The sequence below is a fragment of the Podarcis raffonei genome, chromosome 13 (assembly GCF_027172205.1).
Source record: "Podarcis raffonei isolate rPodRaf1 chromosome 13, rPodRaf1.pri, whole genome shotgun sequence".
In the NCBI taxonomy this organism is placed as follows: domain Eukaryota; kingdom Metazoa; phylum Chordata; class Lepidosauria; order Squamata; family Lacertidae; genus Podarcis; species Podarcis raffonei.
The window spans coordinates 17,064,173-17,089,047 of NC_070614.1; the positions used below are offsets into that span (position 1 = coordinate 17,064,173).

At 42.5% G+C, this 24,875-nt stretch overlaps 1 protein-coding gene and 1 long non-coding RNA gene across 4 annotated transcripts in view; one reads left to right on the forward strand and one right to left on the reverse strand.

The window, feature by feature from the left end:
* The window catches only part of LOC128399653 (vomeronasal type-2 receptor 26-like), a 75,040-nt gene that overhangs the window by 36,461 nt on the left and 13,704 nt on the right, over positions 1-24,875 (forward strand). For 2 of the 3 annotated variants that reach the window (XM_053361298.1, XM_053361297.1), the window contains exons 5-9: positions 8,626-8,853; positions 10,801-10,880; positions 16,662-16,944; positions 19,681-19,908; positions 23,985-24,111. In XM_053361298.1, the coding sequence (XP_053217273.1) occupies positions 8,626-8,853; positions 10,801-10,880; positions 16,662-16,944; positions 19,681-19,908; positions 23,985-24,111 (946 nt within the window). Of the gene's footprint in view, positions 1-8,625; positions 8,854-10,753; positions 10,881-11,664; positions 12,675-16,661; positions 16,945-19,680; positions 19,909-23,984; positions 24,112-24,875 lie in introns of those variants that run through there. The other variant, XM_053361299.1, reaches the window with a different exon arrangement.
* Positions 13,848-15,322, reverse strand: LOC128399669 (uncharacterized). Its single transcript, XR_008327248.1, has 2 exons — positions 15,171-15,322; positions 13,848-14,294 (listed from the first exon to the last, which is right to left on the reverse strand). It is a non-coding gene; the product is annotated as an uncharacterized LOC128399669 (long non-coding RNA).

Here is a 24,875-nt window from a genome sequence, read left to right on the forward strand (position 1 = left end):
AAATGTCATGTTAAAAATGTCAGGTGTTCCATTTCCTCAATGCAAGATTTCATCCCAGACTGACCCAGGATATATACCTTTCAAACTTAAGTCATATTAGCAGTTGTGGGGAAAGTTAAGTAAATACAATGGAACCTTAGTTTTCGGTTGTAATCCATTCCAGAAGACCATTTGACTTCCAAAACCTTCAAAAACTGTGGCACAAATGGCGGTCTGCAAATTTACAGAGAAAATTGAGAAAAATACAGTGGTATCTCAACAGAAGCCATTTACTTTTGCGTTTTCGGCATTCGAGTTCCAAAACCTTTGTCAATTGAGAAATTTTAAAACCCAGGTTCCACTTTAATTAGTAATATGTGCATTTTTGTACATATTGTTTGTTCAGAAAACTGTATTGCAAGCTTTGAAGATAAGCACATATCTTTCGGGACAACTATCTTTTGGTTTATGTGTTAGTTCAAGGAGTGCAATTTAAATCTTTCCCATTCAAATGGCAACAAAACCAAATTTCTCCTCCATCCTTATTGGAAGACAGCCCCATTAAAAAAAAAAATATGGACTTTGTCCTAAAAAGAAATGTTTTGTCACCTATGTTCTATTATTTGTCAGAGTTTATAATACAGCAGGCAATACTGAGCTAAGTGGGCCAGTGATGTTACTTTTGGGTGAAAGGTGGTATGCAAATTTAATAAATAGATAGATGAATAAATAAAATGTCATGTTAGAAACCGTGGAAGAAGATAAATAAATAAATAAATAAATAAATAAATGGGAATATGTTGCATTTCTGTACATACCACTTGATTAGAAAACTGCATCACTAATTTTGGAGATGTACACATTTTGCAGGGTAACAATACTTTGGTTCATGTGTTGGATCAAAGAGTGCCATTTTGGTAACTTTCCCACTGAAATATCAACAAAAGTAATTTTCACCTTGATCCATATTGGCAGAGAGCCCCCCCCCCAAGGAATGAACCTTGTCTTAAAAAGGAAAGGTTAGTTACCCATGATCTAATCTTTGTCAGAGGCTAAAGTACGGCAGGCGATACTGAACTAGCTGGGCCAGTGATCCTACTTGCCATAAGACACCTTCCTTAGTTCCTGTTCTGAACGTAGGACTAGAATTAGCTACAAGGAGAGGATATATAATTTAATCATTATAATCCCTTGCTCACAGGAGTGAGATCAGGAGGGTATCACCCTTTGCAACTTTAAACTTGGAAGCTAAAATAACATTGATTTAACCTTCTAGAAATAATCCAGGATGCTTGGTGGCAAACTGGATTTTCCCTCATATTACCCCTTTTCTCCTCCTTAAAAAGAACAATCATGTACACTTTGTTTTGTAAAGAAATAAAAGTAGTATTTACATAATCTAGTTTTCGAAGCAGCAGTTACAGTAGCAAAATGAAGGCAGGTTTCTAACTGATAAATTACAAAAGTACAAAATCTGAGGCATGACGAAGAAAAAGAGGGAGATGCCCAAGCAGGAAGGAGTAGCGTTATAGCTGCCTGCCAAGGCAAACAAAGGAAGTGATCTCACAGAGTCCTCTGCAGCAAAATTTACAGGAAAGTTCTGTGACCTTAGCCACTTCGTGTGCCTGTCTAGCAAAACATGATTTGATGGATTGATTCCAATAATGTACCACACTTGAGTAATTAAGACAAGCATGATATTTATTTGTAGTTACCACCCTTATCCATCTAAACTGGGGGGTTAGTGTGACAACACAGGGTATGCTGAATGGCCCAGAACAGAGTGCTAAGCTGGGATTCTCATTCATTCACACTTACACTCAGGTTTGTCTGGAAATACCTGCAAAAATTGTAATTTAACCTTATGAGTTCCATACTGACACCATTAGTAGTTGCTCTCCAACACATCTGAAATCTGAAAGTATTGTTTTCTTTCCAGACATGGAAGATTGTGTTGGGTGCCCTGAAGACCACTATCCAAACAGAGATCAAACACAATGTATTCCAAAGACCACCAGCTTCCTGTCTTTTAAAGAGCCTCTGGGGATGAGCTTAGCAATGTTTGCTCTTTCCCTCTCTCTCCTCACAGTGGTGGTCCTAGCCATCTTCATTAAACATCAGGACACACCACTTGTCAGAGCAAACAATCGGGACCTCACCTACACTCTCCTCACTTCCCTCCTGCTCTGCTTCCTCTGCCCATTGATCTTCCTCAGCCCTCCAGAAAGAGTGAGCTGCCTGCTCCGACAAATGGCTTTTGGCCTTGTTTTCACAGTGACCGTTTCTTGTGTGCTTGCCAAAACGATCACGGTGGTTCTGGCCTTTGTGGCCACCAAACCAGGATCCAGAATGAGGAAGTGGGTGGGGAAAAGACTGGCAAGCGCCATTGTGATTTCTTGTTCCCTTATCCAATTGGGCATTTGTGCTGTGTGGTTAGGAACCTCTCCCCCATTCCCTGATTCTGACATGCACTCTGTGATGAGGGAAATCATTCTTGGCTGTAACGAAGGGTCATTCACCCTGTTTTACTGTGTCCTGGGCTACATGGGCTTTTTGGCCATTTTCAGCTTTGTTGTGGCCTTTTTTGCCAGGAAACTGCCTGACAGCTTTAATGAGGCCAAATTCATCACCTTCAGCATGTTGTTGTTTTGTAGTGTTTGGATCTCCTTTGTTCCGGTCTACCTGAGCACCAAGGGGAAATACATGGTGGCTGTGGAGATCTTCTCCATCTTGGCCTCCAGTGCTGGCATATTGGGTTCTATCTTTTTCCCAAAATGCTACATCATTGTGTTGAGGCCTGATCTGAACAGCAAGGAGCAATTAATAAAGAGGCAATAAAAATCCTATCATTTTCGTGGGTTTTTTCTACCAAAATATGAGCAATATAGCGCTGGCCCCCGGCCTCTTGAGTGAGATGGGTGCACAACCCTAGAGTCTGTCAAGACTGGCCCGTACGGGCAGGGGTACCTTTACCTTTACCTTTATGAGCAATATAATTCTCTTTATCGACATCATTAAATTATCTTGTATTTTATGTGTTGCAATTGCTATGTGCAATTTCTTTAACAAAATTCACTGTGGTCCCTCTGAGATAGGAGCCCCTGATCTTGTTTTAAACCTAAGGCTTATCTGGAAAACCAAGAAACTGTTATGAGTACCACAAAATATTGGGGCCTGACTAGAACCTCAAAGGGTAATTGATTAGAAACTGAACAAAAAAACCAATACACTGAGAGGCATTTTTTTTTAAGCTTGATCCTTTCTAGGTTATTTTCCTCTCAGTAAGGTTTCAGTAGAGTTGCTACTGTATCAGAGATTTCAGAACAGTGAGTGCCCACTTACTTGGGGTTATGTTCAACTGCCCACCCATAAATGAAAATTTGATAAGTGGGAAGCACCATCTAAATCCTTTGAATGTCTTCTATACTTCTCTCTCTCCATCCCAGATCAAGAATAGTGCACCTAAAATACCCACATCTGTTATTTTGGGAGCTGACTGGAGGATGTGTGGAAATGTTGCTGCTTCTGCTGCTCTTCTATGCACATTAGCTGTCAGGTGGGGGGGCTGAGTAGTGTAAACAACCCCCTGCTGCACCTCCAGTCTCTGCCCTCACAAGCCATGAGAACTCTCCAGCTCTCTCCCTCCTTATCTGGGTATTAATTAAGTATTTAGTTATTATTCGTGTGCAGTGGGGGATGCCCATGGTTATGGGCAATATATGCTAGACCATTCCTGGAGGGGTTTTTAAACTTAGAATTCAATGAATAACAATTTTGGTATTTTTAATGGGTTTATAGTTATAAGATAGGGCAGAATGCTTCTGAATGAATATTCTGAAGTAAAAGCATTTTGAACATGAGTGAAATTAAGCTCCATTTTATTAGAAAATATAATACCACCATTCACTACTTTTTAGTTATTACTTCTATATATTTCTCTCTCCAACTAGTAGTGAGGGGCTTTTCTATCAGGAACATAAATAGTTGTTTGTGAGAATCTCTCAACCAAGAGTTTGTGCCCCCAACCCAGATCTTGGCATCCAGAGCATTCTCCTTTTTTGATTCCTATTTTTTCGTGCTTCCAACGAAACCACCTACAAAACTCTGTCCTTTTCACCGTTATTTCATCTCAGTATAATTGTTAGAAAACTAATGAAGTGGTGTTCAGGTGGGAAATTTTAGGAGGTCAGATTAATCTTTTCCACTGGTTGACACTGATAAGAGACTGGCCCACTGTTCTTCTCTTTTCATTGCTGTTAATTCTGCATGCCCTATTGTTGAGCCATAAAACAGTCAGAAAGAACTTTGAATGAAACATCAGAAACAGGGTTATTATTATTATTACTGGGCATTTTCAGATGTTCCTGATGTAAAGAGAGCTTGTTATTATCTCACCTATAATTATCACTCTCAGCATGTCTATGTCTCCCTTGGATAATGTCTCAGTAGATTTCCAGAGAATACTAACCAGTGTCAAAACATGGGTATTATAACCTCTTCTTGCCATTCTTTACAAGGGAGAGGAAGGATTTTAACTATTTTCTTAATCAAGTTGTAAACTAGGATTTAAATCTGTGAATTGTTAGAGAAGCGCTGTTCGTGATAAGGCAGAATATTGTACTGAGGTTGGTTGTGAAGGAAGGTTCATTTGCTGGATGGAAATAAGATTGTTTGATGAGAAGAATATTTGCTTCAGTATGCTGCTGTTTATTGTGCCCCTTCTCTTTCATCTGCCACTTATGGTGTGCAAACATACCACGAATTGTACCGTCCATGATCTGTCCAGAATTCCACATGAATACTACCAACCTGGTCATCTAATTGTTGGTGGACTTGCTTCTCATCTCTTTGCTGCTTTTGACAAAGAAGACTTCAAAGAAAGGCTAACTATCCACCAGCGCCTTAATACCCAGTAAAGACATCAAATGTCAAATGATACTGAAATATCCCCCAGCTCTAACCAGGCCTACTCAGAAGCTAGTTCCCCTGATTTCAGTGGGATTTACTTCCACTGAAGGGAAATGCAGATCTGAATGTGTCACTGAGATGAGCGAGCCTGGTCTTGTTGATGTGTTCTCTCCTCCCCACATCCCAGCAAATCTCTTTCATGGAGAGTTTAACGAGAGGACTCACAGGTTGAACCTCCCTAGTTTAAGATGGAAAGCCCTTCTCTGTTCTCAATCTTCACCTCAGAAACTCTTTTGTGAAGTGTCTTAAAGTCTCACCTCTCCTTTGAATAACCCCTGATGCTCGAATAACGCCTGATGTTCTCGTCCAAGTCAGGCTAGACAATTGCGTTTAATATTTATAGGCAGGGCCTGGATCAGATACATTCAGGCTGTATTCAGCTGAAGGTAGTGATCAGTGAATAAATGTCAGTTAACTGCCAGTTAGGAGAAGTTCTGAGGGAGGTGTCAGTTCCAATTGAGCAGTAAAGATCAGGTATTCCCTGAGGGAAATGGCAGGACTAGGGGAAGTTTGAATGAACCCTACATTAAGCCAAAATTCTGCTCAGTTCATACCAGAAGAACATTAGAAACACAGATTTCTTAAAGGAGCTTGGATTTCCAAGCAGCCAAGAATATAACCTGAGGAGTTTGCCAGTCAGAGGCAGACTGTACCTAGCTGCTCAACTAATCTGTGAGTGAACTGAACAGGAGTGGAGGCTTAGGGAAGTTGGTATGAGATAAAAGGCTTTAGATGCTTCTGTCAGCCGCAGCATCTCTTGGGTCTTCAAAAAGTGTTGTCAAGTATATGATGGACCCCAAAGTAAACATCAGTATTCCATTCTTGGGAAGGAGGCAATTCAAATCAGTTCATATTTGAAGGTGAACCTACCAAACTTTCTTTGCTCTAAATAGTTATAAAAAACAAAACACAGCCATCATTTGAAATTCACATTTCTCCAAATTGTTCAAAACAGTTCTCCAGCCAAACAATGTAAACAAAAATGAATATATGTAGGCAAAGTGTGCATAAAAATTCATATATTAGTGTAACTGGAATAGAATTGGAATACAATGCATTATTTCAGTGGGAAATGTTCTGTAGATATGAGTATATTTGCGCACAATTTGCACTAAAATATTAAAGAATCATTAAGAAGCATATTAAAAAACAACAACATAGGATATTTCCCACTGATACAGCATAAAATTCTTGTTGCAGTATTGTGCCAAAGAACTACCAGCATATTCTGGCCTTGGTATTTGCTGTCAAGGAGATTAATGAGAACCCCAAGATCTTACCTAATATCACCTTAGGATTCCACATCTATGACAGTTACTTCGATGAAAGGATGACCTACTGGGCTGCTCTGAACCTTCTCTCCACCCTTCTACCAAACTACAAGTGCAATATCCAGAAACACCTGGTGGCAGTTATTGGGGGACTGGACTTGGATATCTCTGTCTACCTGGCAAACATCTTGGGCATCTACAAGATTCCCCAGGTAAGATACAGTCTTGGGGCTTCCACACTCATTCACCATGATGTTTTCTATTCAGAAAGGATTTGTTTAATATAGAAATAGTTGTGAGAGACAAAGGAGAGTGATTCTGCCTTTCACAAAAAGTGTTCCCAGTGTGCTTTGCACAGTTAAATCAGAAATCAGCTGCCCACACATTCTGGGACTTGATGGGGATTTTGTGTGTTAGTGGCTTGAGAGAGGAAGGGAAGGGAAGGGAAGGGAAGACGCCATGAAATCAGGAGCTGAAATGTTGTGGTGAAGCAACATGAAAGAAACAGGGGAGAGAAAAGCAGCAGTAGAGAAAAAGCTTAGGGATCACAGTGGATAAAGAAAAGGAGGGCAGAGGAGCTTTGTGGAACCTGCCTTCTTAAGGCAACTGGCTCATTTTGCCCCCTGGGTTCAAATACCCAGTCCTTCTGCATTTATAAATAATGCTCCTTTATTTCCCTTTAGATCACTTATGGCTCCTTTGCCGCAGAGCATGCTGGTGAAAGCCAATCCACTTCCTTCTACAAGATGGTGCCCAATGAAGCCCATCAGTACACTGGGATTGTTGAGTTACTTTTGCACTTTGGCTGGACGTGGGTTGGGTTGCTTGCTAGTGGAGACAGTGGAGAGAGGTTTATTCAGACCCTGAAACCTCTGCTCTCCCAGAAAGGCATTTGCTTGGCCTTCTCAGAGACAACCCTGAAAACGACATATATGGCTGAGTATTATGACATGTATCCCCACTGGATTCAAATTTATCAAGTTATTATGGAAAGTAAAGCCAAGGTGGTGGTTTTCTATGGAGAAACAAAGTACATGCTTGCCATGAGAGACATAGTAGCTCTTGGTGAATTGGAAAATGTGACCAAGACGTCTGTAGGCAAGGTGTGGATTCTGACGGCACAGCTGGATTTCAAAGCGTTGACCTATCAAATGAACGTGGATATGCAAGTCTTCCAGGGTTCCCTCTCCTTTAAAGTTCATTCAAATGTGGTACAAGGATTCAAAGCCTTTCTTCAGGCACAAAGTCCTTTTGAGGCAAATGGAAATGGCTTTGTCAAGCAGTTCTGGGCAGAGGTATTTCTCTGTTTATTTCCAAACTCCAATACAGAGGAGCAGGCCAGTGGAACCTGTACTGGAGAAGAGAAGCTGGAAGATCTCCCTTCATCTGCATTTGTGATGAGCATGGCTGGCCACAGCTACAGTCTTTATAATGCTGTTTATGCCACAGCACATGCTTTACATGCCATGTTCCTGCCCAGAACCAAATACAGGGCAGCGGTGGAAGGAGGGATGCAGGAGGTTTGGCCTTGGCAGGTAATGCCTCATGAGTTATAATTTGACATAGGCAATGATATGCAAAACAGAACCCTGAAAAATTGCAAGCTCTCACTACTAGACCACATTCTCCCCTTGTGTGCAGAGAAGCTGCTCATTAAGGACTAGCACAGGGAAGTATCAGGCCGTTCTGCTTACAGCTCTTAAGCAGGAGGACCCAATCCTGCACTATCCTGCTTTTTTGTGAGCAACTTCCTGTGCGTGCAGAGAACCTGTTAGTGAAGGCGGATCCAATCCTGCACTGTGCTGCTACTTCCAAAGCAGCTTCACTGCACACAAGTTACAGGGAGGATCCGAGCCTAGACTGAGACGAGTAGGAGAGAGCTGGCAGGGAGAGGCAGGTGGAGCTGGAGAAAAATGTAGCTGTGGCTAGGGAAATGAGATGGGGAACAGCAAGGAAGAGGACTTTCAACCTTTTTATTTTGTAGTTTTAGCTGAGCTTGCTAAGCAATATCATTCTTGTTGGACTCTTTGGTGAGAGAACCCCAGAAGAGAATTAAAATGGCAACTCACGCAGCAAATAAAGGCATGAAATGTAGGCGTTTAAACCTTAAAATGTACCCCTTCTAGCTGATCCCAAAATATCCCACTTGCTTACCACAAAGACAGGTCACATAATTAATAGGTTATACATTGTTTGCTTGCAGTGCACTTCAAAGGTCAGATTCATGTGCTTTTCCATACAGCAGTCAGTTGTGCAGGCAGTCAAACATAGCTTGGTTACAATAATGGCTACAGTTACTAAAATATTGGTATGGAAAACACTGTACAGACAGACTGGAGGCATCGTGAGTGCCAAAAAGTAGAGAAATATCCATTACCTCACAGTTATTATTTTTATTTCAATGCAGCTCCATCCCTTCCTTAGGACTGTCTCCTTCAACAACTCTGCTGGAGAAACTGTATCTTTTGGTGAGAGCTGGGAAGTAGAAGCTGGCTTTGATATTACCAACATGGTCACTTTCCCAAATAACTCCTTCGTGAGGGTCAAGGTTGGAAGGGTGGATGTGGAGGCTACACCTGACCAGCCATTCACCCTTGATGACAACAGAATGGTGTGGCACAGAAGCTTTCACCAGGTGAGGCATAGTTCCTACATCTATGAGAGATAGGAAAAGATAATGTTATTTTACTTACAGATAATCAGTCCAGCACATACCTGCCTTTCTAGCCAGATTCTAAACATTTTTTCTCCGCACTGTGTAAGAATAATAGAATCTTAGAGTTGGAAGTCATGTGGTCCGCAATGCAGGAATCACAACATAAGATGATCTTGCTGGCTCAGATCAATGCCCAACTAGTGCAGAATATTGCCATTGGCCAGTCTTGTCCAGCATCTGGATATGGCATGTGGCTTTTGGCTTGGGGCTCTTTTTATCCCAGTGTGTTTCATGAGTCTCTTGGGAAGAAGAAGAGGCACCAGCCGAAAACCTCTAATGAATTTCTTAGACATAATGGGTGTGTGTGTGTGTGTGTGTGTGTGTGTGAATCACACCTTTCAATTATACTAGGGTTGACCTATTACAGGACCCCCTGAATCTCCCTCGACAAACATGCCAAAATCCCACGATTTTTGTTTTACTTGCCAAAGATCCAGGACAAACCTCCACCATCCAGAACTTTCCCCAGGACGCCGCTTCCGCCTTTGAAATCCCGGACATATGGCAGCCCTAATTTTATTGAGACACCTAAAACAAACCACAGGACGTGGGTGGCGCTGTGGGTTAAACCACAGAGCCTAGGGCTTGCCGATCAGAAGGTCGGCGGTTCGAATCCCCGTGACGGGGTGAGCTCCCGTTGCTTGGTCCCTGCTCCTGCCAACCTAGCAGTTTGAAAGCACGTCAAAGTGCAAATAGAAAATAGGTACCGCTTCGGCGGGAAGGTAAACACTGTTTCTGTGCGCTGCTCTGGTTCGCCAAAAGCGGCTTAGTCATGCTGGCCACATGACCCGGAAGCTGTACGCCGGCTCACTTGGCCAATAAAGTGAGATGAGCGCCACAACCCGAGAGTCAGTCACGACTGCTCCTAATGGTCAGGGGTCCCTTTACCTTTAAGACAAACCACACATTCCATTATTCATGTTCCTTTTTAAAAAAACAACAAGAAGTGTGCTTATGCTAGCCACTTGTATCCTAAGGAAAAAGGAACTGTAGGCATGGGTGGAGGAGAATTTCATATTGTCTACAATTTTATACCTCTCAGACTAGTACACATATTGGAATAGGTTTCAAATTTCTGTGGATCTTGTGGTATAGTCTCACCTCAAAAAAGTACCAATATTGTTTGAACAATACATCTGGTAGGATTAAATACACTTGAAAATGCATCTGTTAAATACACTTGAAGATGCATGGCTGTGAAGGGGGCTTCTAAGAACATTTGGCTGAACTTGTTTAGACGACTCCTCATATTTGGGGACTGAGATAAGAACAGAAAATTCCAAATAACAGGGAGGCTTCTCAGTGTGTTCAGCCTGTCAGAGCTTTCTGCTTAGTATGCAGAGATGATTGGTGGAACAGCTATGGGAACAATTTGGGCAGAGCTGGTGAGACCACACTCTACAAGGTCTCCACATTAGTAGATCATTTTTGGCACTACGCTTCTGTCATCTTCACAAAGCATGATTATTATTTTTTACACTTGCTGCGATTGGAAAATTGGAGGTGTAAAAGGTGTTACTTTATATATGGGGACAAAAGGGGGCAGGGCTGGCAAAGATGAACCCCCAATCCCCTTCCCTATTTCAGCTATCATGCATTCTTTCTGAATGCCAGAAAGGGGCTCAAACATGGTCAGTTTCAGCATTATTTTGGTTTATTATTTTTTAAAAAAACCATGAAGAACCAAATGAGTAGCCTGGCACTGTGTTTCGAATAAGTAGTTTGGTGTCTTCCTACTGCCAGCTGGAAGAAAAAAGAAACCAAAAGTGCTACTTACTTCTCTGTGCTAAATGGTTTATCTGTTTATTTAAATGAGCAGGTTCCACCTATTTCTGTATGTAACCCAAATTGCCCTCCTGGTTCCAGGAAGGAGAAGAAGGAGGGGGAGCCATTCTGCTGCTATGGTTGTGCTCCATGTCCTCAAGGCAAGATTTCGTCCCAGAAGGGTAAGAGACACAGGATATACGATTTTCAAAAATAAGGCATGTTAGAAGTTGCGGAAAAGGATAAATAAAGAATTGGTAAACTTTGCATTTTTGTACATATTGTTTGATTGGAGAACTGCATCACAAATGTTTAGAGAAGTACAAATTTTAAGGAAAAATTTACTTTGGTTTACGTGTTGATTCAAGGAGTGCAATTTAGATATCTTTCTCATTCAAGTGGCATAAAAACCAAATTGTCTCCATACCAATTGGTAGATAGCCCCCATAAAGGATTAGGGACCCACTCCTAAAAAGAATTGGTTTGTCACCCATGATGTAATCTTTGTCACAGGTGAAAATACAGCAGACAATTTTGAATTAAATGCACCAGTGATATCACATGGTTTGAGACACCTATCTTAATTAAGGCAATAACAAACAAACATGTGTCTGATTGATTCGCGATCGCACACCTGGGCAGGGTGGAATGGGGTCAGCAAAGGGTGTGGAACAGGGCTGGGAATGGAACCTCTGAGCAAAATGGTCATGGACCGTGCCTGTTCTGGACAATAAAAATGTGGTTTATGAGAAGTTAGCAAGCCATCACAGGGCACCCCACATAACCGAACACAAAGGCTGAGGTGGGATTCTCATGCATCGCTTTCAATCTGGTTATTCTGGAAATATCTGTGATACCTCTAATTTAAAATTATGAGTTCCATACTTGCAGCATTAGCAGTTGCTCTAATCTAAAATCTATAAAGTATCTAAAATGTAAAATCTGAATGTATTACTTTCTTTCCAGACATGGTTGACTGTGCTGCATGCCCAAAGGACCACTATCCACACAGAGACCAATCACAATGTATTCCAAAGACCATCAGCTTCCTGTCTTTTAAAGAGCCTCTGGGGATGAGCTTAGCATTGTTTGCTCTTTCTCTCTCTCTCCTCACAGTGGTGGTCCTAGCCATCTTCATTAAACATCAGGACACACCCATTGTCAGAGCAAACAATCGGGACCTCACCTACACTCTCCTCACTTCTCTCCTGCTCTGCTTTCTCTGCCCATTGATCTTCCTCAGCCCTCCAGAAAGAGTGAGCTGCCTGCTCCGACAAATGGCTTTTGGCCTTGTTTTCACAGTGACTGTTTCTTGTATTCTCGCCAAAACGATCACGGTGGTTCTGGCCTTTGTGGCCACCAAACCAGGATCCAGAATGAGGAAGTGGGTGGGGAAAAGACTGGCAAGCTCCATTGTGATTTCTTGTTCCCTTATCCAATTGGGCATTTGCACTGTATGGTTAGGAACCTCTCCTCCATTCCCTGATTCTGACATGCACTCTGTGATGAGGGAAATCATTCTTGGCTGCAACGAAGGGTCTGTTGCCCTGTTTTACTGTGTCCTGGGCTACATGGGCTTTTTGGCCATTGTCAGCTTTGTTGTGGCCTTTTTTGCCAGGAAATTGCCTGAGAGCTTCAATGAGGCCAAATTCATCACCTTCAGCATGTTCTTGTTTTGTAGTGTTTGGATCTCCTTTGTTCCGGTCTACCTGAGCACCAAGGGGAAATACATGGTGGCTGTGGAGATCTTCTCCATCTTGGCCTCCAGTGCTGGCTTAATGGGTTCTATCTTTGCTCCCAAATGCTACATCATTGTGTTGAGACCTGATCTGAACAGCAAGGAGCAGTTAATAAAGAGGAAATAATAAATTATCCTTTCATCCTTTGGTTTTTTTCCACCAAACTATGAACAATTTAATCTCTATTTATCCACACCATTCAATTAGGTTGTATTTTACATGTTGCGATTCCTATGTGCACTTTCTTCTAAAATCCCCTGTGGTCTCTCGGAGACAGGAGCCCCTCATCTTGTTTTAACCCTAAGGCTTATTTGGAAACCAAAAAACTGTGATGAGTACCATAAAAGATTGAGACCTGACTACAACCACAAAGGGTAATTGATTAGAAACTGAACAGGAAAAAATAATACATTGAGAGGCAATTTCTTTTTTTAAAAAAAGTCTCATTCCTTTCTAGGTTATTTTCCTCTCAGTAAGGTTTCAGTAGAGTTGCTACTGTCATGATGAACCAGTCTCACAGATTTCAGTACAGTGAGTCCCCACTTACTTGGGGGTTGTGTTCAAGTGCCCCCACACATAAATGAAGATTGGATAAGTGGGTAGCACCCTCTAAAACCTTTTGAATGTCTTCTCTACTTCTCTCTCTCCTTTCCAGATCAGGAATACTGCACCTAAAATACCCACATCTGGAATTTGGGGGGCTGACTGGAGGATGTGTGGGGAAAGTTGCTGCTTCTGCTGCTCTTCTATGCACATTAGCTGTCAGGTGGGGGGGCTGAGTAGCGTTAAACAACCCCCTGCTGCACCTCCAGTCTCTGCCCTCACAAGCCATGAGAACTCTCCAGCGCTCTTCCTCCATAACTATTTAGTGTAGATTCCGGCGTATTAGGGGACTGGGCGTATAAGGCGACCCCCAACTTTTGCTGTTAAATTTTAGAATTTAAGAGTTATCGAGTTTGAGCGCCGTGAGGGGCAGAGCGTGCACCCCTTCGCTGCCTCTGCCATCGCAGCAGCAGCAGCCTGAGGCGAGGCGTTTGGCAGGCGGGCGTGCACCTTGCTCAGAAGGACTTTCTGCACCCCCTTGTGTGGGGAGGGAGGAGGAGCGACGGCAGAAGGGGCGCCTCTACTCACCGTCTCCCTCTCTTCCTTCCCAATGCGTATACCCAGCGTATAAGACGACCCCCGACATTTGGGGTGATTTTCCAGGGATAAAAAGTCATCTTGTACGCCACAACATACGGTAGTTATTATTCGTGTGCAGTGGGGGATGCCCGTGGTTATGGGCAATATATGCTAGACCATTCCTGGTGGGGTGGGGGGTTTAAAACTTAAAATTAAATGAATAACGTTATTTTTAACGTTCTAAGATGGAGCAGAATGCATCTGAATGAATATTTTGAAGTTAAAGCATTTTGAACCTGAGTGAAATTAAGCTTCATTTTATTAGAAAATATAATACCACCATTCACTACGTTTTATTTATTACTTCTATATATTTCTCTCTCCAACTAGAGGTGCTTTCCTATCAGGAACATAGTTGTTTGTGAGAATCTCTCAAGAAAGAGTTTGTGTCCCCAACCTGGATCTTGGCATCCAGGGCATTCTTCTTTTTTGATTCCTATTTTTCCTTGCTACCATTGCAAGCCACCTACGGAACTCAGTCCTTTCCACCATTCTTTGGTCCTGGTATAATGATCCAAAAACTAATGAACTGGTGTTCAGGTGGTATTTTTAGGAGGTCGGGTTAATCATTTGCACTGGTCAGCACTGATAAGAGACTGGCCCACTGTTCTTCTCTTCCTCGTTGCTCTTAATTCTGCATGCCCTTTTGTTGTCCCATAAACAGTCAGAAACCACCTTGAATGAAACATCAGAAACAGAGTTATTATTATTATGTTTGGGTATTTTCTGATGTTTCTGATGTAAAGAGAGCTTGTTATTATCTCACCTATAATTATCACTCTCAGCATGTCTAAGTCTCCCTTGGATAATGTCTCAGTAGATTTCCAGAGAATACTAACCAATGTCAAAACATGGGTATTAAAATCTCTTCTTGCCATTCTCAGCAAGGGAGAGGACAGAGGAAGAGGAAGGAGTTTAACTATTTTCTTAATCAAGTTATAAAATAGGATTTTAATCTGTGAATTGTTAGAGAAGTGCTGTTTGTGATAAGGCAGAATATTGTACTGAGGTTGGTTGTGAAGCAAGGTTCATGTGCTGGATGGAAATACGATTGTTTGATGAGAAAGAATATTTGCTTCAATATGCTGCTGTTTATTGTGCCTCTTCTCTTTCATCTGCCACATTTGGTGTGCAAACATACCACAAGTTGCACCGTCCATGATCTGTCCAGAATTCCACATGAATACTACCAACCTGGTCATCTTATTGTTGGCGGACTTGCTTCCCATCTCCTTAATGCTTTTGATGAAGAAGACTTCACAGAAAGACTAACTACCTATCAACTTCTTAATACCTTGTAAATAATTGAAATGTCAAATAATCAAATGATACTGAAATATCTCGCAGCTCTAACCTGGTCTATTCAGAAGTTAGTTCCACTGATTTCAGGGGGATTTACATCCTGGCAGATGGTGTGTCAGTGAGATGAGAGAGCCTGGTCTTGCTGATGTGTTCTCTCCTCCCCACATCCCACCCAATTTCTTCCAAGGACTCACAGATTAAACCTCCCTAATTTAAGATGGAAAGCCCTTCTCTATTCCTAATCTTCACCTCAAAAACTCTCTTGTGAGGGGTCTTAAAGGCTTATCTCCACTTTGGGGTTGTGCTCGAAGATCCAAGTCAGGCTAGATGAATGTAATATTTGTAGACAGGGCCTGTATCAAATACATTCTGACTTTATTCAGCTGAAGGTAGTGATCACTGAAGAAATAATAATAATAATAAAAAATTTTATTTATATCCCGCCCTCCCCAGCCGAAGCCAGGCTCAGGGTGGCTAACAACAATCAAATAATCAAACAATCAAATAAACCAACATTCTAAAAATATTTCATTATAAAAATTAATTAAAATCAAGTTAATGGCAGCCATTAAGCAAAACTCTGTGCAGGTTGCCAGAGGAGGGAGTCAGGCTGCGCCCTGACCAAAGGCCTGGTGGAACAACTCTGTCTTGCAGGCCCTACGGAAAGATGTCAGTTAACTGTCAGCTGGGAGAAGTTCTGAGGGAGGTGTCAGTTCCAATTGAGCAGTAAAGATCAGGTTTTCCAGGAGGAAAATGGCAGGACTAGGGGAAGTCTGAATGAGCCCTACATTAGCTAAAATTCTGTTCAGTTCTTACCAGAAGAATATTATAAAAGCAGATTTCTTAAAGGAGCTCAGCTGTCCAAGCAGTCAGGAATATAATCTGAGGAGTTTGACAGTCAGAGGTAGATTGTTTCTAGTTGCTAAACCAATCTGTGTGTGAACTGGACAGGAGCGAGGCTTAGGGAAGTTGGTATGAGATAAAAGTATTTAGATGCTGGTGTCAGCAACAGGATCTTTTGGATCTGCAAAAAGTGTTGTCAAGTACAGGATGAGTCCTTTAAAAGAGGCCCTGTGGATACAGAGCACACATGCTCCATGGGGCCTCTTTTAAAAGACTCACCCTGTATATGATGGATCCCAAAGTTAATATCAATATTTTTTATTGGGAAGTGGGGAATTCAAATCAATTCATATTTAAATGTAATTTGTTTGCTTTAAAAATATATCAAAACTAAAACATAGCTATCATTTGAAATTCACTCTTCTCTAAATTGTTCAATGCAGTTCTCCAACCAAACAATGTAAACAAAAATGAATATGTGGAGCTAAAGTGTCCATAAAAATGCATACATTAGTGCAAGTGGAATAGAAATGGAATACAATGCATTCTTTTAGGGGAAATTGTTCTTCAGAGATGAGTACAGTGTTACCTCGGTTTACAGATGCTTCAGGTTACCGACATGTTAGGTTACAGACTCTGCTAACCCAGAAATAGTACCTCTGGTTCAGAACTTTGCTTCAGGATGAGAACAGAAATCGCGCAGCAGCAGCGGGAGGCCCCATTAGCTAAAGTGTTTCAGGTTAAGAATGGACCTCCAGAAGAATTAAGTTCTTAACCAGAGGTACCACTGTATATAAGGGCACTATTTCCACTAAAATACTGAGGAATCATAAAGAGGCCCCTTAAAAACATGCATAGCATATCTCCCAATGATACAGCATAAAATTCTTGTTGCAGTGTGGTGCCAAAGAACTACCAGCATATTCTGGCCTTGGTATTTGCTGTCAAGGAGATAAATGAGAACCCCAAGATCTTACCTAATATCACATTGGGAATTCACATCTACGACAATTATTTTGATGAAAGGATGACCTACTGGGCTAGTCTGAACCTTCCCTCCACACTTATGCCCAACTACAAGTGCAGCCTCCGGAAACACCTGATGGCAGTTATTGGGGGACTGGACTTTGATACCTCCGTCTACCTAGCAAACATCTTGAACATCTACAATATTCCCCAGGTAAGATACTTCCTTAAGGGACGCCACGCTGTGGGTTAAACCACAGAGCCTAGGGCTTGCCGATCAAAAGGTCAGTGGTTCGAATCTCCGTGATGAGGTGAGCTCCCGTTGCTCGGTCCCTGCTCCTGCCAAGCTAGCAGTTCAAAAGCACGTCTAAGTGCAAGTAGATAAATAGGTACTGTTCCTGCGGGAAGGTAACCGGTGTTTCCGTGCGCTGCTCTGGTTCGCCAGAAGCGGCTTAGCCATGCTGGCCACATGACCCGGAAGCTGTACGCTGGCTCCCTTGGCCAATAAAGCGAGATGAGTGCCGCAACCCCAAAGTCGGCCATGACTGGACCTAATAGTCAGGGGTCCCTTTACCTTTAAGATACTGCCTTGGGGATTTCACACAAATTCACCATGATCTTTTCTATCCAGTAAGGATCTGTTTAATATAGAAATAGATGTGAGAGACAAAGGAGAGTGGTTCTGCCCTTCACAAAAAGTGTTCCCAGTGTGCTTTGCACAGTTAAATGGAGTGTATAGCATCAAACTGCCAGTGTCTATGTATGAAGAGAAGGTAATGGGATGGTGGAAGAGTGCTCATCTCACCCCACTTCCTTATCCACACACACCTAAAAACATGTATCCAAATTCCTTTCTGCCGACTGACACCCTCTCACCTTTGCTCCATGGCCTAGTGGTTGGAGACTGAAGCTGCTCTGTTGCAAAGCTGGAAGCCTGCCAATCAGGAGTCAGCTGCCCACACATTGTGGCACTTGATGGGAATTCTGTGTGTTTGTAGTTTGAGAGAGGAAGGGAAGACACCATGAAATCAGGAGCTGAAATGCTGTGGTGAAGCAAAAGAGGAGGGGAAAGCAGGAGCACAGGAAACTGGGCATGCAGGGGTGGCAGAAAAGGAGCTGGAGGCAGGGAAACACAGTGTGCAATCTGCCACCCCTCCCAGCTTTCTGGAAACGACCTTCTTCAGGCAACTGGCTCATTCTGCCTCCTATGTGGATATATCTTTGATGCACATACCCAGTCCTTCTGCAATAATACATGATGCTACTGTATTTCCTTTTAGCTCACTTATGGCTCCTTTGCCCCAGAGGATGCTGGTCAAAGCCAATCTACTTCCTTCTATAGGATGGTGCCCAATGAAACCCATCAGCACTTTGGTATTGTTGAGCTACTTCTGCACTTTGGTTGGACCTGGGTTGGATTACTTGCTAGAGAAAGTGACAGTGGAGAGAGATTTATTCAGGCCCTGAAACCTCTGCTCTCCCAGAAAGGCATTTGCTTGGCCTTCACAGAGACAAATCTGAAAACGACATATTTGGCTGAGTATTATGACATGTTTCCCCACTGGATCCAAATTTATCAAGCTATTATGGAAAGTAAAGCCAAGGTGGTGGTTGTCTATGGAGGAACAAAGTCCATGCTTGGCTTGAGAGAAATAGTAGCTCTTGGTGAATTGGAAAATGTGACCAAGACCTCTGTGGGCAAGGTGTGGATTCTGACGGCACAACTGGATTTCACGGCATTGACCTATCAAATGAACTTGGATATGCAAGTCTTCCATGGTTCCCTCTGCTTTACAGTTCATTCAAATGTGGTACAAGGATTCAAAGCCTTTCTTCAGGCACAAAATCCTTTTGAGGGAAATGGCTTTGTCAAGCAGTTCTGGGCACAGGTATTTCTCTGTTTATTTCCAAACTCCAGTACAGAGGAGCAGGCCAGTGAAACCTGCACTGGAGAGGAGAAGCTGGAGAATCTCCCTTCATCTGGCTTTGAGATGACCATGTCTGGCCACAGCTACAGTCTCTATAATGCTGTCTATGCCACTGCACATGCTCTAAATGCCATGTTCCTGCCTGGACCCAAATATAGGGTGGTGGTGGAAGGAGAGATGCAGGAGCTTTGGCCTTGGCAGGTAATGCCTCTCATAAGATATAATTTATTTGACATAGGGAGTGATATGCAAAACAGTACCCTGAAAAATTTCAAGCTCCAGTGTAAGAGCACATTCTCCCCTTGTGGGCATAAAAGCTACTCATGGAGTAAGACAGTGAAGTACCAGACCTGTCCCATTTTTTGTATGAGAAACTTCCTTTGCATGCAGAGAACCTGTTAGTCAAGGCGGATCCAATCCTGCACTGTGCTGCTTCTTCCAAAGCAGCTTCACTGCACACAAGTTACAGGGAGTATCCGAGCCTAGACTGAGAGGAGAAGGAGAGACCTGGCAAGGAAAGGCAGGTGGTGCCGGAGAAAAATGTAGCTTTGGCTGGGGAAATGAGATGGGGAACAGCAAGGAAGAGGACTTTAAACCTTTTTTTTTTTTTTTTAGTTTTTGCTGAGCTTGCTAAACAATATCTTTCTTGTTGGACTCTTTGGTGAGAGAACCCCAGAAGAGATTTAATATGGCAACTCACGCAGCAAATAATGGCATGAAATGCAGGTGTTGAAACCTTAGAATGTACCCCTTCTAGTTGATCCCAAAACATCCCACTTCCTTAGCACAAAGACAGGTCACATAATTAATAGGTTATACATTGTTTACTTGCAAAGCTCTTCAAAGGTCAGATTCATGTACTTTTCCATACAGCAGTCAGTTGTGCAGGTAGTCAAACATAGCGTGGCTACAAAAATGGCTACAGTTACTACAATATTGGTATGGAAACAGAGTGCATTGTGAGTGCCAAAAAGAAGAAACATATGCATTACCTCACAGTTACTATTTTTATTTCAATGCAGCTCCATCCCTTCCTTAGGACTGTCTCCTTCAACAACTCTGCTGGAGAAACAGTATCTTTTGGTGAGAACAGGGAAGTAGAAGTTGGCTTTGATATTACCAACCTGATTACTTTCCCAAATAACTCCTTCGTGAGTGTCAAGGTTGGAAGGGTAGGTGGGGAGGCTACACCTGACCAGCCATTCACCCTTGATGACAACAGAATGGTGTGGCACAGAAGCTTTCACCAGGTGGGCCATAATTTCTACTTCCATGAAATATAGGAAAACAATGTTTTTGCACTTTTATATTTTCCTCTGCACTACATAAGAACATAACATGAGCTTGCTGGATCAGTCCAATGGCCCATCTTGTCCAGGATAACACCCATGGCCAGTCTTGTCCTGCATCTGGATATGGTGTACAAGTGACTGTTACCTTGTGTGTCTCTCTATCCCAGGGTATTTCATGAGTCTCTTGTGAAGAATGAGGTGTTTGTTGTTCTGATTAGAAGGAAGCAGGGACTATGGAGTTTGTGGGCAGCTGGTTTTCTCACCAACAGTGGAATGAGAAAATAGACTTCTTAGATTGAGGAAGACTCAAACAATGGGGGCCAAATGTTTTTTTTTAAATCAGTCCCCTCCAAGGAGGCTCTCTTCCCTACATATCTTTAGGCACTAGGTGAAAACATACCTCTTCTCCCAGTTTGTTGTCTGATTAAAGTATCTCTGGCCTTTTGATCTGGGGTTGATATTGTTTTGGTTGTTACCATGTAAGGTACAGGTAGGTAGCCGTGTTGGTCTGCAGTAGTAAATAAAATAATAATAAAAAATCCTTCCAGTAGCACCTTAGAGACCAACTATGTTTTTTATTGGTATGAGCTTTGGTGTGCATGCACACTTCTTCAGATATATAGGAACTGCTGGCGGAGATCAAAACGAAGCAGGGCAAAGGCTAATAGAGTTCTGTCAAGAGAACAAGCTGGTCATCACAAACACTCTTTTCCAACAACACAAGAGATGACTCTACACATGGACATCACCAGATGGGCAGCATCGAAATTAAACAAGCAATGCAAAGAAATAGAGGAAAACAATAGAATGGGGAAAACCAGAGATCTGTTCAAGAAAATTAAAGGTATGAAAGGAACCTTTCATACAAAGATTACTATAATAAAGGGCAAAAGTGGTAAGGACCTAACAGAAGCAGAAGACATCAAGAAGAGGTGGCAAGATTACACAGAGGAAATATACCAGAAAGATATGGATGTCTCGTACACCCCAGGTAGTGTGGTTGCTGACCTTGAGCCAGACATCCTGGAGATTGAAGTCAAATGGGCCTTAGAAAGCACTGCTAATAACAAGGCCAGTGAAAGTGATGATATTCCAGCTGAACTATTTAAAATTTTAAAAAATGATGCTGTTACACTCAATATGCCAGCAAGTTTGGAAAACTCAGCAGTGGCCAGAGGATTGGAGAAGATCAGTCTACATAACAATCCCAAAGAAGGGCAGTGCCAAAGAATGCTCCAACTACCACACAATTGCGCTCATTCACATGCTAGCAAGGTTATGCTTAAAATTCTACAAGGCAGGTTTAAACAGTATGTGGACCGAGAACTCCCAGAAGTGCAAGCTGGATTTCAAAGGGGCAGAGGAACCAGAGACCAAATTGCAAACATGTGCTGGATTATGGAGAAAGCTAGAGAGTTCCAGAAAAACATAAACATCTGTTTCATTGACTATGCAAAAGCATTTGACTGTGTTGACCACAGCAAACTATGGCAAGTTCTTGAAGAAATGGGAGTGCCTGATCACCTCATCTGTCTCCTGAGAAATCTCTATGTGGGACAAGAAGCTGCAGTTAGACTGGATATGGAACAACTGATTGGTTCAAAATTGGGAAAGGAGTACGGCAAGGCTGTATATTGTCTCCCTGCTTATTTAACTCATATGCAGAATTCATCATGCGAAAGGCTGGGCTGGATGAATCCCAAACTGGAATTGAGATTGCCAGAAGAAATATCAACAACCTCAGAGATGCAGATAACACAACCTTGATGGAGAAAGTGAGGAGGAATTAAAGAACCTTTTAATGAAGGTGAAAGAGGAGAATGCAAAATATGGTCTGAAGCTCAACTTCAAAAAAAACTAAGCTCATGGCCACTGGTCCCATCACCTTCTGGCAAATAGAAGGGGAAGAAATGGAGGCAGTGAGAGATTTTACTTTCTTGGGTTCCATGATCACTGCAAATGGTGACAGCAGTCACGAAACTTAAAGATTCCTGCTTCTTGGGAGAAAAGCAATGACAAACCTAGACAGCATCTTAAAAAGCAGAGACATCACCTTGCCGACAAAGGTCCGTATAGTTAAAGCTATGGTTTTCCCAGAAGTGATGTATGGAAGTGAGAGCTGGACCATAAAGAAGGCTGATCGCCGAAGAATTGATGCTTTTGAATTATGGTGCTGGAGGAGACTCTTGAGAGTCCCATGGACTGCAAGAAGATCAAACCGATCCATTCTGAAGGAAATCAGCCCTGAGTGCTCACTGGAAGGGCAGATCATGAAGCTGAGGCTCCAATACTTTGGCCACCTCATGAAAAGAGAAGACTCCCTGGAAAAGACCTTGATGTTGGGAAAGATTGAGGGCACAAGGAGAAGGGGACAACAGAGGATGAGATGGTTGGAAAGTGTTCTCAAAGCTACCAGCATGAGTTTGACCAAACTGTGGGAGGAAGTGGAAGACAGGAGTGCCTGGCGTGCTCTGGTCCATGGGGTCATGAAGAGTCGGACATGACTAAATCACTAAACAACAACATGGGGACAATAGGGGCTGTGCTGGTAAAGATGAATCCTTAATCCTCTTTGCCATTTGCACCCTCATGCATTCTTCCTGAATGCCTGAAAGGGGCTCAAACATGGTAAGTTTCAGCATTATTATTTTTTTGTGTATTTTTCTTAATTAAATTTTGTTTAGCAATTTAAAATACTCATTTTAACACACTTATAATATCAATGACTTCCCTTCTTCTCTTTCCATGGTTTCTTTTACATATCATAAATCCCTGCATATTTTATATTTATTAATTTATAGACTCTGCATCCCACCTCAATACTTTTAATTTCCCTATTTGTCCTTATATTCTGAAGCAATATTTCTAATGTCAAAATAAACAGCAATGGAGATAGGGGACACCCTTGTCTTGTTCCTTTTTCTATTTTGCATTTGTATGAAGGAATATTATTTATTAAAATATTTGCGGATTGATCGGTATAGATTGCTTTAATTGCAGCCAGGCAAGAATTACCTACTTCCATTTACTCTAAGACCTTAATCAAAAATGACATTAAATATAACCAAAGGCTTTCTCTGCATCTAAAAATATTAATGTGACCTGTTGTTCAGTTCTCACTTCCAAATACATCCTTCCTTTAAGCAGGAATTACTCCAATCACCCAAATTGTATTCATGGTGCCCTTAAGTGGTTCAATAAGTTCATCCAGAAACTTTTTATAATAAATTGCCGTAAGTCTATCTGGCCCGGGTGTTTTTCCCATCTTCATTCTATTTATTGCTGTCAGATGTGCAGGTGGTTGCTCGTGAGTAACCAGGCAAGACTCCTACCTGTCTTTTTCAGGTTTTATTGGTGCAAACTATTTACAGTGCACAACTCAAAAGTTCATGTCTGTCTTAGTCACTTGCAGATTCCGGGAGTGCCCCTTTCCGGTTTCTCCCCCAGCATAAGAACTTAGACACCTCAAATCTCTACCTCCCCTCCTTACGTTTCACCCATCTGTGTAAGCAGGGCGACAGAAGCAGCGTGTATGCCTCCTGGCCAGCTGAGCTAGGTGAGGTGCTTGGGCTCTCTGTAGCATCTTTGAGCCCTCCCTTCACCCGGCTACTCCCCTCCCCCTCAGCTCCGCTGGAGTTGTGATTTTCTCCACTGCCAGACGAGGAGCTGCTTCTCAGAATCACTGGAGGCTCTCTGTATCCCCCTGCCTCCCTCCCGCTTTCCGATGGCAGTCCCTTGACAATTGCCATTTGTAATTCAAATATCAATACAGGTGCATTCAAACCTGGCCAATTTTCTTTGGGTACTCGGGGTATGTAACAATCACTCAAATAAGATTCCATTTTCTCACAGTCCTCTTTTCCACAGTGATATAATGAAGTATAATTTTTTTCAAACACAAAATGAGTAGTTTCGCACTGAGTTTTGAATAAGTAGTTTAGTGTCTTCCTACTGCTGGCTGGAAGAAAAGGGACACAAAAAGTGCTAATGATTTCTGTGTGCAAAAATGTTTAAGTGTTCATTTAAATGGGCAGGTTCCACCCCTTTCTGTGTGTAACCCAAGTTGTCCTCCTGGTTCCAGCAAGGAGAAGAAGGAGGGGGAGCCATTCTGCTGCTATGATTGTGCTCCATGTCCTCAAGGAAAGATTTCATCCGAGAAAGGTGAGAAACAAAAGAGATATACTTTTCAAACATAAGTAATCTTAGAAATTATGGAAAAGTTATGGAAATATGCATTTTGTACATTTTGTTTGATTGGAGAACTGTGCCATTTTTCGGGGAAACTCTATTATGCTTTGTGTTGGTTCAAGAAGTACAATTTACATAACTTTTCCATCCAAATGTCAACAAAATCAAATTTCTCCTCCACCCCTATTGGCCCACAGCCCCCATAAAGGAATATGGACGTTGTCCTCGCCCCCCCAAAAAAAGATTTGTCACCCATGATGAATGTTAAAATACAGCAGGCCATGCTGAGCTGAATGTACCAGAGATCTGAGTTGGTATGACACATTCCTGAGTTCCTGTTCTGAACAATTATAATCCGAAGCTGATTTCGATTTGTACTTACCAACTTTGTCCATCTAAACTGCACAACATGGTTTATGGGGAGTTAGTAAGTCATCACAGGACACCCCACACAACCACTGGCAGAGGAAGGAGGATGCGGGGTGTGTGGACCGCCCTGGGTGTAATCCCTGAGGGAGCTGACATCACCACGCCACCCTCCCCCCAACGCTCACTGCTCTGGCAGCGCCCTTGGACGCTTGCTGCATGGGCAGCTAGCAGCGCCCCTCACGCTTGATGCTTCGGCGGAGGGCGTCTAGGGACGCTTGCCATGTAGGCTGCTAGCCCTGCCCCTGTGGGCTAGTCCCGCCCACATGCCGCTCTGCGTGTCAGAGCAAGTGGTTCCACCTCTGCACATG